At 38.1% G+C, this 12276-nt stretch overlaps 1 protein-coding gene across 3 annotated transcripts in view; it reads left to right on the top strand.

Moving 5' to 3' along the window:
• Positions 1–12276, top strand: part of LOC124158528 (clustered mitochondria protein homolog) — a 178687-nt gene that overhangs the window by 49546 nt on the left and 116865 nt on the right. The window contains exon 1 of one of the 3 annotated variants that reach the window (XM_046533663.1): positions 6590–6847. The exons of the other annotated variants lie outside the window; for them this stretch is intronic. Coding sequence (XP_046389619.1) covers positions 6775–6847 — 73 coding nt within the window. The 5' untranslated portion in view covers positions 6590–6774. Of the gene's footprint in view, positions 1–6589; positions 6848–12276 lie in introns of those variants that run through there. 3 annotated transcript variants of the gene reach the window in all.

Genomic DNA, 12276 nt, shown 5'->3' with positions numbered 1-12276 from the left:
ATACTTACTTTACGTATGTGCGTAGAATGTAAAGTCCGTGCCAAAGCTGTTGTGAGGTGTCCGGGGAAAGCAGTCACTGCATGAAATATTTCACCGTTCCTTTCGTTATTTCGTGTGCGGTGGAAATAGTTTACTCAGAAGTAGTTGTGTCCTGCTATTCACTTTTTTACGGGGCCAAGAGAGGTTTTAACTCGGTAAATGCCAATGACAAAAGGAGGTACAATAAGAATAAAATAATTTTTTTAATATCACCCTTTTTCCAAATTCAGTATAATATGCAGTAAAAAGGGAAAGCTTTTAATCCCTCGGATACAAAAGGTTGGGTGTCGATTAGGTTTCTTAGAAGTGAGTCAAGAAGAGCCTGACATATAAGCAATCATTGGCACCCTCGCTTTCTTCTTCGAGTGATGGAAGCTTAATTTTTACTTCTAAGCGAATTTTATGCTTTTTTGAAAAAATGGCGAGTTTTTTTTTTCTTTCATTATTTTATTTTTATTTTCTTCTTTTGGCGGTGAATCATGTTACCGATTAGTATAAATGAATCAGAGCTGTTAAAGAAGTTTCTGTTAAAAGCCGTATAGCTAACGCCATATATTGAGAAAAATTAAAAACTATTTTTTATAATTAAATTTAGTTAATTAATGGGAAGTAAATAAATTAATCAAAATTTCAAATGACTAATTATTGAATATTGCATTGACATCAGAGGAAATCAAGTGTGCAATCTTTCAAGTCGATCCGACAATGGAAAATTGGTTAAAAATCGATTACAAGATGCCGTCGATGAAGGAGGGAAACAGAGAAAGCAAGTTAAGAAAAAGCGTGTTAAAAATTTGGTAAGCGATTAAAAATCCGAATCAAACAGCCCTCTCTTACTTTTTTCTACCAATAACAATTCATTTCGGAAATGAGACCAACCATTCTATTTCTTGTTGTCTTCATTTACTAATTTTATCGCATTTAAGAGTATTTATTGAACGGGATGATAAATCACCTTCTTCATTTGAAATCAACGTGAAAATCGACGTTGCCACTTGTTAGAGCAGGCTAGATTGTTTCCTCAATTAATCTTACAGCTTTATAGCATACGTTTGCGATTAATTTTTGTGGCAGTTGATGAGGCAGTTTTTTAAAATTTATTTGATATTATGTCACATAATTGTTGTTTTTACGAATTTTTAATTTTAGTCGCATCCACTGCATTTACGCTCTAAAAAATGTTTTCCACATTATTAATGTTGTTTCGATTTGTCTTTCGAAAAGAACGGCCGAAATGCATATGAAAGGCATATTTTACTTATGCTCATTAGTCAATGATATTATTTTTAAGGCAGTACATTTCCCAACGTTTTGCGTCGATCGCAGAGCCGTAATTACTCAATAGCGTATCTCACTTAAATCACATCATTGATTTGCTAATACTACCGATACTTGTCTGGTGATCTGCTGAAAAGATATTTTTATCATCAATCTGCAGCATTCTACAGATGTTTTGTCTCCAGAATTCACATATTTCATTTTAATCTTGAAGTTTTATTCGCAAAAGCAAGCATTAAAAGTTTATAATTCAATACAGCATTTCAGGGATGAATGGTTTCTGGAAAATCTCAATATATTTAACCAGCTTTTGGCTAAAGTGCAATTATTATGCTGTATTGTATAAATTTTCACAAGGGTGATAAGTGTTTAATTTCCAGTGGGATGACCTCAAGTCTTGGTCACCTTTCCTTGAAGGTGTCGCTGCAACCTTGAAGGACTTCGTCTCCCTCGCTTTCCTTCCTCTATCTGCAGCCGATTTCGAAAGAAAAGGCAAAAACATTTCATCTGACCTCTCCGACTTCGACCGTAATCTCATCATTTGCGGTCACTCCCGTTCGTTGTCTGCAACTTTCTAGTCTCTCAGTTACTTGGGGTATTTTATCTAGAAAGACTTGTGCGGTGTTTCTGGAGTTATCGGTGTACTTTTACTACAGACGCTTAAGTTCATCCTAGGGTATCATTTGCCTTTTTACTCTTACCAATCTTATAGTCTGTGATATCCGCCATCAACCCTTTCATTCTTTTTAAAATAATTAAGTTTCATGCGGATAGCATATGGCTTCAAAGGGAAATTTTTCGGTGAAAAAAATGTTGTTCATTGATTTATGTAAGAATTAAATTTGAATATAACTTCCGGAATGTTGGCACAAATGATGGTTCACTTGAATCGGAAGTGAATTGATAAGAATACCGTTGATGTATTTTAACTGTAAACGCTTACATGATTTTTGTCACGGGCCCTTTAGGTCATACATGGTGTCAAAACATTTAAACAATGCTGATAGAGAGATCTTACTTATGGCTCTTATCGTGACATATTTTCGTATCTCTAAAAACATGTGTTGAACTGTTTATTTATGCGTATATTGGTTCTCAATCGCAATTTTTCATCTATCCTTGGTTTGGTGTGATGTAGCTGCCCTATTTTCTTGCCGTTTTTCCTAAATATTTCTTCCCGTATCCATCCTTCATCGCCTCATCTAAAGTTTCTATTTTTCTCATGATATATCCTAATATGTTCCTGTTAATTCATTTTTTTAAGACTTTATTAAGGTTATTTCAATATGTATCATTTTTACTGTACTTCAGCTTTAAGTGCGCTTAGATTTATCTGTGCTCTGTTCAAAACCCCTTAGAAATATTAAAGGCGGTCACTTTAAGCTGTTATGATGGCAAAAATTAATTTTGAAAACCTTCAGTCTTTCTCTATGTTTTTGTTGGTTCTGGTAAGGATATTTGCTATAATATTTTTATGCCTTTGGTTAGTATTGTGGCCGTATATATACCTAAGCTGTAGCCATAATGGCAGTTTTTACGGATTGATATTTGTTCCAATTTCATTGCTTACCACTGATAAGGAAATTTAGATATTAAAATTGGCCATTAAAATACCCTCATAGCGATAAGGTGATCCAATTTTTGAGGAATGTTCACTCGATGCTGAATGCGATGATGCCTTTCGTCATCGCGACCTCTTTAAAATGAAGTCAGCTAGAAATCTGGGCATAAATGACATTCGTTCAACGCGTTTCATCATATTATTTACCATCCCATTTCCGGTTACGGCTTTCAATCAAGATAATATATATTCCATATGATGGTAACTATTATTTCTTTGTTACTGTTTAGTGAAATCAATGTTTTTTATAAAGTGATTTACCGTTAGACCTTCTGTGCTGCTTAGAATAATCCTCCTTTTAGGTAATCGTCTCGATATGAAGGTACCTTTTAAAAATTGATAATTTATTCACGGTTGAAGTCCTTTCGGGAATGAATGTGGCAGACAAAATAACCTCTTAATATAAACAGGAATTCCCCATTTGACCATATTTTCTTGGTAAATATTTTTTTTCCAATTCATTTTATGACTTAAGGAATAACGACTTTTTTTCATTTTATTGTATATCTATATGTATTCTACAATAGTATGGTCAAATAAAGGGGATAAAATTGAAAACGAATGCACGTTTTCCTTCCGAATAGGGTGGTTTCCTATTATTTTTTTATTGCCTAAATCGAAAGATTATTACTCCTGGAGTACGTATTTCGCGCTTTTAGATTTTTAAATGACGATATCTATTTTTCGCGATTAAATGAAAAGTGAAAATTTTCAAGCGCGCAAAAACGCGACGCGTAAGTAGGAAAGTCCGTGCGACGCATTTCTGGTTCCCCCTCTCTCCTTGTGAAGTTACCTTGATCGAGGCTCTGAGCGCTGATAGGACGCAGGATGCTAGCGGATAGCTGAGTACCTTGCTGAATGGTAGCGCTTGGCTTAAAAAAGGTTTATTAATACCTTATCAAACAAAGAAAACTTTCCGACCTTAGCCAGTTTTAATAGGTGATTATTAAGACATGTTTCCCTGAGCTCTGTGCCTCATGCATGCATTGGTAACCTCAGACGATGTATAACTCCTATCCTCTCGTGTAGAAACTAGGTCCCTGTGACGTCACGCGGAGTGGAATCGCATGGGCGCCAATCTGGCCTTTTTCAAATGAGGATAAAATTTGACCCTTGCCATTCGTCTAAACCGGTATTTCAAAAACCAAATAATTTGTGTATTATGAATACACTAATGGTGGGTAACGAATCGCAATCAATGCCTATCGTTTTCTTTGATGAAGGAAACTACCCTATTATAATACGATGGAGAAGAAGGGGGAGAATAGGATGTCAGGATAAAATGAAAGGGAGTAGGCTTTATTTTGAACTTAATAGGGAAGTCCATGAAACGGGGAAACACTGCCAGAATATTTTTTGAATACTCCAGGGAAACCTACCGTAATCGGTGGAATACTTTCAGAATGATAATGTACTTTCATATCCTGTTTCTTATCATTGATATGCCTGGAAATTAATTAATACTTTTAATCAGTTTTATTTTGACGAAAACTTCTGAAATGTGACCTATTTCCAGTAATCACACCGTTACTATCCACTACATGTGAGGAAAAGTCCCAAGTTTTCCCGGCGTATGATGTTTGCAGCCGGTTCAGGCTCTTTCTTCATCATTGCCGACGCGACGTTTCGATGGACGAGTGCCGACGTTTCGATGGAATAGCGGAGAACCAGACCCAGCTGCAAACTCGGCATCAGTTTATCATAATCTTATATTTTATATCTCTAACTAGTCAGTTAATTCAAATTTTTCTGTTATTGATTCTCACGTCTCCCCTTCCCTCCTAAATCTCTGTTAGCTGCATTCGGACTCGATGCGATTCTTTACATGCAAGTGCACACATACTGAGGAACGGCCGTGCCCATCCATTCTTCGCTCAGGTTGTGATGCAACAGAAGCGCTATGGCGCACGCCCGTAATCAAATTGATTCGCTTTCCACAGCGAGATTCAGCCGTCGTTGCCAATAGATCGAGCCTCTTAACGATGATTCTGCGTTTTCCCATCCTTCGCGGCTATTGCGTTGCCCGTCACCATGCCCTGCTTCGTCTTTTACTGTCACTCTCTTCTCTTCAGAGGTCAAGCTGTTAAAATAATGACATTTTTGCGACGCTCTCCTGATAGGAATTGGGTGTAATTTTATCTGTTTCAGATCTCAAGCGTCAAAAAATATCATTTTCATATATTTCTCCCGTGCAAAACAGACCAGAAATCGGTAGACCTACTTACTAAGGGATTTTTTTAAAGTCGGGGAATATGAAGCCCATCAGGTTCAAGTTTAGAATATACGTCAAGCTATTAAAAACAACTCACATTAAGGTCGAAGAATATTTCTGCTCATTTTTCCTACCATAAATTTTATAATACATTTCAGCAAAATTGGTGTTTTCTACGACTTCATTTTATTTAAAAGTTAATCCGTGCTCTATGAACTGTGTGTAAGAAGTGCTCGAGAAAATGACTATTTAGGGAAATTTAATCATCAGCCTATGTCAACAACCCTGAAATTGGTTTGACTCGGCTCTTCATTTCGCACTCCAATCTGCTTGGCTTCCCATAGGTACTCCATGGTATTTCTTCTCTTTTATATTCTTTGAAACGTATCCTATGTACTTAATTCTTTCGGGGCCGACCATTGCCCTTCTTCCTTTCCACCTGTCCTTATACGAGTGACGTCATAGGGCCATGATGCCTGATAAGGTGGCCAACTAAGTTGTCCCGTCTTTTCCTTAAGGATTTTAGGAGACTTCTCTTTTCTCCCACTCTGTTTAGCTGTTCCTCATTTCATACTCGGTCGATCCATTTTACCATAATCATTCTATGGTTGCACCACTTTTCGCGGGCTTCCACTCTTTACTTCTCTTCTTCTGTCGACGTCCATGCCTCGCTCCTATAGTGAAGCATGTTTAGTATCTGATGAAAAAAATGAATGACAAAATCATTTGGCTTACCCATGGCTCTGAGATTTTCCTAGGAAGAAGATGGCTTGGTGCTGTAAATGGTGACCTTACCGGCTATCGGGAGATCGGGGTTCGTATTCTGGGTAAGCCAAATGATTTTTTAACGGCGAATTTCACCCGACTGCGCACCAAGTTACTTGTCCCGTGCAGTGCTTTAGAACATGTTTTAATGCCTGGTCGCAGAAATTGAGTTATCCTTCTTCTCGACGCATTTTCAGGACGACTTATTTTAATGTTTGATTCCTTTTGCGGTTTTCTGTGGGTTATTGATTTTTTCCGTGTTCCTAACCTCGTGTAAGTACTTTCACTTTTTGTTAAACGTAGTTTTATTTCCTAGTACTCCCCTCCGTCATTACTAGGAGGATTCAGTATGTCTTCATCGATTCTCAGCTTTGATTTGCCCCGGTTAAGTATTGTAAGCCTTACAAGGTGTTCGTTGATGGTGATCGGTTGAAGGGTTTCTCTGGGCATGTCTTTACACAATCAATGCAACTCTCTACGCTTTAAATTGCTTACCTCAAGTATAAGAAAGAGAGATGAGGTCACCTTATCATCACTCGTACGCTAGTCCAATTACGCAGCGTGCTCTTCTCAACGACCCTGCTAAGTATTCGCGGAGCATTCCAGTGATTGAACTCACTCCAAGTGCAGCTTGTGTGAAGTAGTGGCTTGGTGGAGATGCCTGGGACACAGTCGCCTTCTATGTGGTCTCGTAAGCTGTATCGTGAGAAGCCTCTGAATGGTCTTACTAGTGGTTGGTGGTCATTGAGATCGCTGTGCATTATTGTAGCCTAGTCCTGTTTTCTGTCGTTGTGGGTGAGAGTTCTGGAGATAATTTCGATCCGCTTTGTGGGAGTTGTAACGACTGTCTCTCGTGGAAATGGATTCAGTTCGTCATTATAAAGTATTCCCGGTGGTCTGCATGGACGGTGTTTTTTGCTTATCCTTTGAAGGTGAGTAATTTAAAATGTATTTTCAGTGTCAAAATTCGGGTTCCTAAGTTGAGTTTCATCATTATTTTTGCTGTGTTTCACTCGATAATGGTAAAAAGGACCACTAGATGCTCATTAAAAGTAATCTCCTGGTATAGTTTTGAGCGAGTAAAATTTCTAAACGTAAATTCGCAAGAGCGGTCATATCGAGGAATATTCCTTCTTTTGTTTTTGAAGCTGTGGTAACGTTATTATATAATTATATACACTGTTTTGTCAAAAACGGAAGAAAAAGTCTTCTTTACGTCTTCGTTACAAATAACTATTTTATTCGTCTTCTATATCCCAAGGCCGTACAACAATCACTTTTTATATTGGCAACGTAAATAAATAACAAAACAAACATTCATCATCACCTTGAACGTAAAAATGCAAAACCCTACAAATATTAATTTTCACATTACAACACCTCCCCTCGTTCGAGGATGATGGAAAGGAACACAAAAAACATCATGCATAAACAATACGTTGGCAACGCCTATTCGAATTCCACCCAGGCGCTGCTTATTTTGTTAATAACGTATTCTAACACCTCCCCTCGGGATTGACAAAATAATAATTTGAAATAAAAATCTAAGCACTCCTTAAGATTTAACATCTTACAAAATTCTTTTGTCTTAGTTCCTGACAGTGGCTTTGTCAACATGTCAGCGACATTATCTTTTGATCTGACTAACTGGAATGAAACCTCCCCTGTTTTTACCATCTCCCTGATACAATGATACTTCTTGATGTATGACATATAATCATATTTAATAATACTTCTTGATATATGATATAATGACACTTCTCCGCATCTGGTCCACTCAGTGCCTCCTCTGCATCCTCCGGGATGTTGCTATCTGGACCTTCTGCAGCAGGGACAGGTCTTGGGATTCCTCTGTCTCTGAGACCTATGTGGTAGACCACCTTCCGCTACTCCTTCATAGGCAGGCTCATTTTCACAGGCGATGATTACCTCCCCTGGCCCCTGGATGGGTGTCACCTCCTCTGGCTCTCCACCTCTCGCCTCGAGCTCCTCCCAAGTCATCGTCTTCTCCTGCTTTCGTTTTTCCATCTCCAGTTGTTTCAAGGCGTAGTCTTTCTGTGATTGCTCTTCCTTCAGGCGTTTATTCAATACAGCCATCAATTCCATTAATCTAAGCTTTTCAGCCTCAGCAGCCTGCATCATGGCTCTTAAAGCATACTCCGAGGACTTGAAAATTCCGGATCTCATTGCGGCAATTACCAGTGAGTTATCATTTGAGCCTTGAGAAACATTCATGCTATGGAGGGCTTCTTGTAACTTTTCTACCATTATATTTTTCTTCTCCAGTGTATCTTCCAAATTATTGACTTTTGCCTGTTCTTTCATCAGCTGCATCGTTAAATTTTTCTTTTCTTTCCTATGTTCTTCTGCCATTGCCTTCATTTCTAATTCTTTCTCCTTAATAGTACTATCTTTGCTCTTCAAACACTCATTTAGGAATAGTATTAGCTGGTCACCATGCTCTTCCTTGGCCATTACTGTGGACAAACGACTTTTGAAGGCATCCATTTCTGCCTGGTCAGCCGCTGATATTGCCTTACTAACTTCTGCTTTCCTTTTCCAATCGCTGGCCTCTTTCTCTGCCTCCTGAAGCGATGTCTCCAGCTTTTCTACTTCAGCCAACCTCTTCTCCCGGTCCATTTGTTCAAGGTGCTTGTGCCTCTTTGCAAAAGAAACTCTGGAAGCCTTCTTCTGCTCGACTACGATTCTTTCCCCTTCATGGTGCAGGTGTCCCAAACGGTTGTGCCATGTTGTTGCTGCAATTTTACATGCTTTCATACCTTCATGTTCTTCAGCTTTTTTTCTTATTTGTGAAATAGAAGCACTCCCTTCAGTAGTGAGGTAATACAGGAAACCAACGCGATACCCCTGGAACAGAGTAGCTTCTTCGTCGCTAACAGTAGTCTTTCCGTCTCTCCTCACAATGGTCAAGCCCTTCTCTTCTAATTTCCCTTCCGAAATCAAATTGTCTTGGAGGCAAGGAATATATAACACATTAGTTAACTTTATTTTCCATCCACCACATTCATTCGACATCTGGATGGTCACTGATCCTTGACCTTCTATTTTTAGTGATGTACCATCACCCACAGTTACTTCTCCAGAGAGAGGTTTGAAATCAACAAACAAATCTTTCCTAGGGCTCATGTGATCCGATGCTGCTGAATCCAGTATCCATATGCCGTTGTTTGCATGGTTTGGATTTCTTTGCATGCAGAGTACTTTATAGCCTCTTGATACTACTGATGCTGATGACTTCTTCTCTTCATCTTGCTTCTGTATGGCAGGACAAAATCTTGCAGTATGCCCCTCCTTTCCACATGTGAAACAAATGTATCTCCTCCCAATAGGTTTCTTTGGAGCATTTTGTGATTTATTTTCACTGCTTACTTTAGGTATGTTTGGCTTCTTCTTTACCTTGAGAGCCTTGTGTTCTTCTGTCTTCGCGTAATCCTCATTTCTCATTCTCTTCTCTTCTAGCAGGAGTTGGGACTTAACATATTTTGATGTTATGTCTCCTTCATTTGTTCTGTAAATACTTCGTATAAACCCAGCATATTTTTCTCGAGGCAGACCCATGAGGTAGAACGCAGCCAGTGCTCTATATGGGAGATTAATGCCACACTTAGTAATTTTACGGTTGTAATTCTGGATCTTGCTCATGTACTCCATCATGGAAAGGTCTTCCGTTTTTTCGGTATTTACCATTTCCTTTAGGAACATTATCTCCTGGAACACGTCGTAAGTGGTGCACATGTCTCTTAATGCTTCCCACATATCCTTCGCTAGGTCCAGTCCCACGATATCATCCAAAAATGAATCATCTACGTATTGTATGATAATGGCTCTGGCCTGTTGATTTTGTCGCTGACGGCGCCTAACCTCTTGTGGTGGGAGTTGGCTTTCGTCTTCCATTTCTATCTCGTTTCCATCACTGCCGAATGTTATGTATGGATGGAAACCTTTTACCGCTTCCCAACAATCTTTCTTCATTAAAAAAGCTTCAATTCTTACAGCCCATACATCGTAATTATCGCTGTCGAGTATTGGGATACACGTCTTCTTTTCTTCCGCCATTTTTGATGATTCCGAACTTACAAAGAACAATTATGGGGTTCACTTCTTCTAACCTCAAACGTATTCGCCGTTCACACCATCAAAAGAAAAACTTCGCTTCGCATCAACACTTAGTGCAACTAAGTCTCATAATCTGTCAAAAACGGAAGAAAAAGTCTTCTTTACGTCTTCGTTACAAATAACTATTTTATTCGTCTTCTATATCCGAAGGCCGTACAACAATCACTTTTTATATTGGCAACGTAAATAAATAACAAAACAAACATTCATCATCACCTTGAACGTAAAAATGCAAAACCCTACAAATATTAATTTTCACATTACAACATGTTTATTGTATCAAATTAAATGAATATGAGAGGAGGTTAAGGGCCAAAACCAGACTCATTTCCCAGTACTGGTTTTTTCCCTCGTCTTGAAAGTCCGGAAAAAGTCATAGAATTTTTTTCTTTAATCAGAATGAAGCTTTTCCATTTCGAGAGACAAAATGTGACTCTGTATTAATATCAATGCCTCATTTTCTTCGTCAGCTCTCTATCATCTTCTGATGCCAAAATCAACTTATTGTTAGCTGAGCGGCACGCTAAAATTCATCTGTTTTCCTTGGTTTTCTTTAATTTTTTAACTTTAATTTTTATTAGTGAGTACACTTGAATGTTTGGCAGGCAGTGGAATCTTTCAGAGATTTTTAGAAATGAAGATTTTTTTCCCAGAATTATCTGTATGTCTTCATTTCCTTTGAAAGAGGTAATTTTTGTTAGTTTGGGGAAAACCTTGTGTGTATTGTCCTGAAAGACGGGGAAAATGAATGATGGAATTGCCTTCCCAACCCTTCTTCAGCAGTGGTGTGCGTAAGAGAGAGTTAGTGATGTTGAAACTCATTTGCTGAATTGAACTTTCAAGCGACGATTTGAGATCTCCGCCATGTCTTGACGGGAGGACGATTTATCCCTATCTCCTGTTATGAATCGTAAGGTCATGCTTCCCCAAATTCTTCTTTTTTCCTCCAACTCCATTAATCCGTAAACTTGTCTATGTTAGTGGCTTCCCCTTTGGTGTGTCGACATCACACCTAGCACTGCAGAACATCTTGCAGGATTGAGCGCCGATTATGGGGTTCAAAGGTTATGCGATTCTGAGGAATTGATTCGTAGTAATGCATGTTTCTCAATCACGCTTAATCTTTTCGCTCATATCTGTGGTAAACATTCCACACAAGTTCACAGCGTTGCCAGTTTTCTGTGAGTGGGAAGTCGGATTTCGTGCCATTGAACGGGTTGTGAATTTTATTGTCATTCGTGGTATAATAAAGACTTTGGTACCCTTGTCAAAATATTTTTATCAGCTCGACGGGTGTACTCGTCTCGCAGAATCGCCAGTAAAAGGTACTCTGTTAAATATAACTAGCTTTTTTGGTGTACATAAATATATTTAAGCGTTGATAATTTTTCAGTTTCTGGCGAGTCCACAAGCGAAAATAGCAGGGTTTACTTAAAATTTTTGTTATGTTTTCTTGCATATTGTAAAATAGATTTTACTCCACACTCCATCGTTTTCTTTTCTCATAAATTTAATGATTACTAATTGAGATGATTGAAAATTTAGCGGTGAAGGTGGAATTGTCGTTTCCTAGGAACCAGAAAAGGAGCTTTTCATTACAAAGTCGTAAGAAGTCGTTATATTAGTCGATAAAATTATTTGTCGAGTAATCGCTTGTGATATTAAAATCATAAGTAATAACCTTTCATTTTTATTTAACGCTGTATCGTCGATGGATTTAACTTATCGAAAAGCAACACTTCGAACTCGAGTACACTTTTACCGTTGCAATGTGTGTAGTTGCCTCTACTGTGGACATGCTTTCAAATGTTAAACAAATGGTCTCTAGCCGAGGATTTCGTCCCTTCTGATATATTGCCGACTGCTTTTATTGTGGGCCAAAGAGAAATTACAGCCGTGATGATGAGTAGAAGGTTTCCGCATTGGGAATTACGAAAAGCCTTTTTTCTGAAATCGACGAATGCCGATGAGAAAATGTCGTATTTGCACTAATAGTGTTGAATTATGTTTAATTTTCTAAGTTATCGTGCAGGATTGTAGTCTGCACATGACTTGGAAACTATAAATTTAGTGAATTAAATTGCATTTTTTGATTTTGTTCATCGTATCTTCAGCTTTCCTCTGAACTTTCTTTTCTCTTAATTTTTTGCCTACATATTTTTCCTTTTTGTATTTAAATCATTATTCTATAATTCTTCATTCGTGTGCTGTTGTCTGTTTCTAT

The sequence above is a fragment of the Ischnura elegans genome, chromosome 5 (genome assembly GCF_921293095.1).
Source record: "Ischnura elegans chromosome 5, ioIscEleg1.1, whole genome shotgun sequence".
Classification (NCBI taxonomy): domain Eukaryota; kingdom Metazoa; phylum Arthropoda; class Insecta; order Odonata; family Coenagrionidae; genus Ischnura; species Ischnura elegans.
The sequence above is the reverse complement of the archived record's forward strand: the minus strand, read 5'-3'. Positions and strand labels throughout refer to the sequence as shown.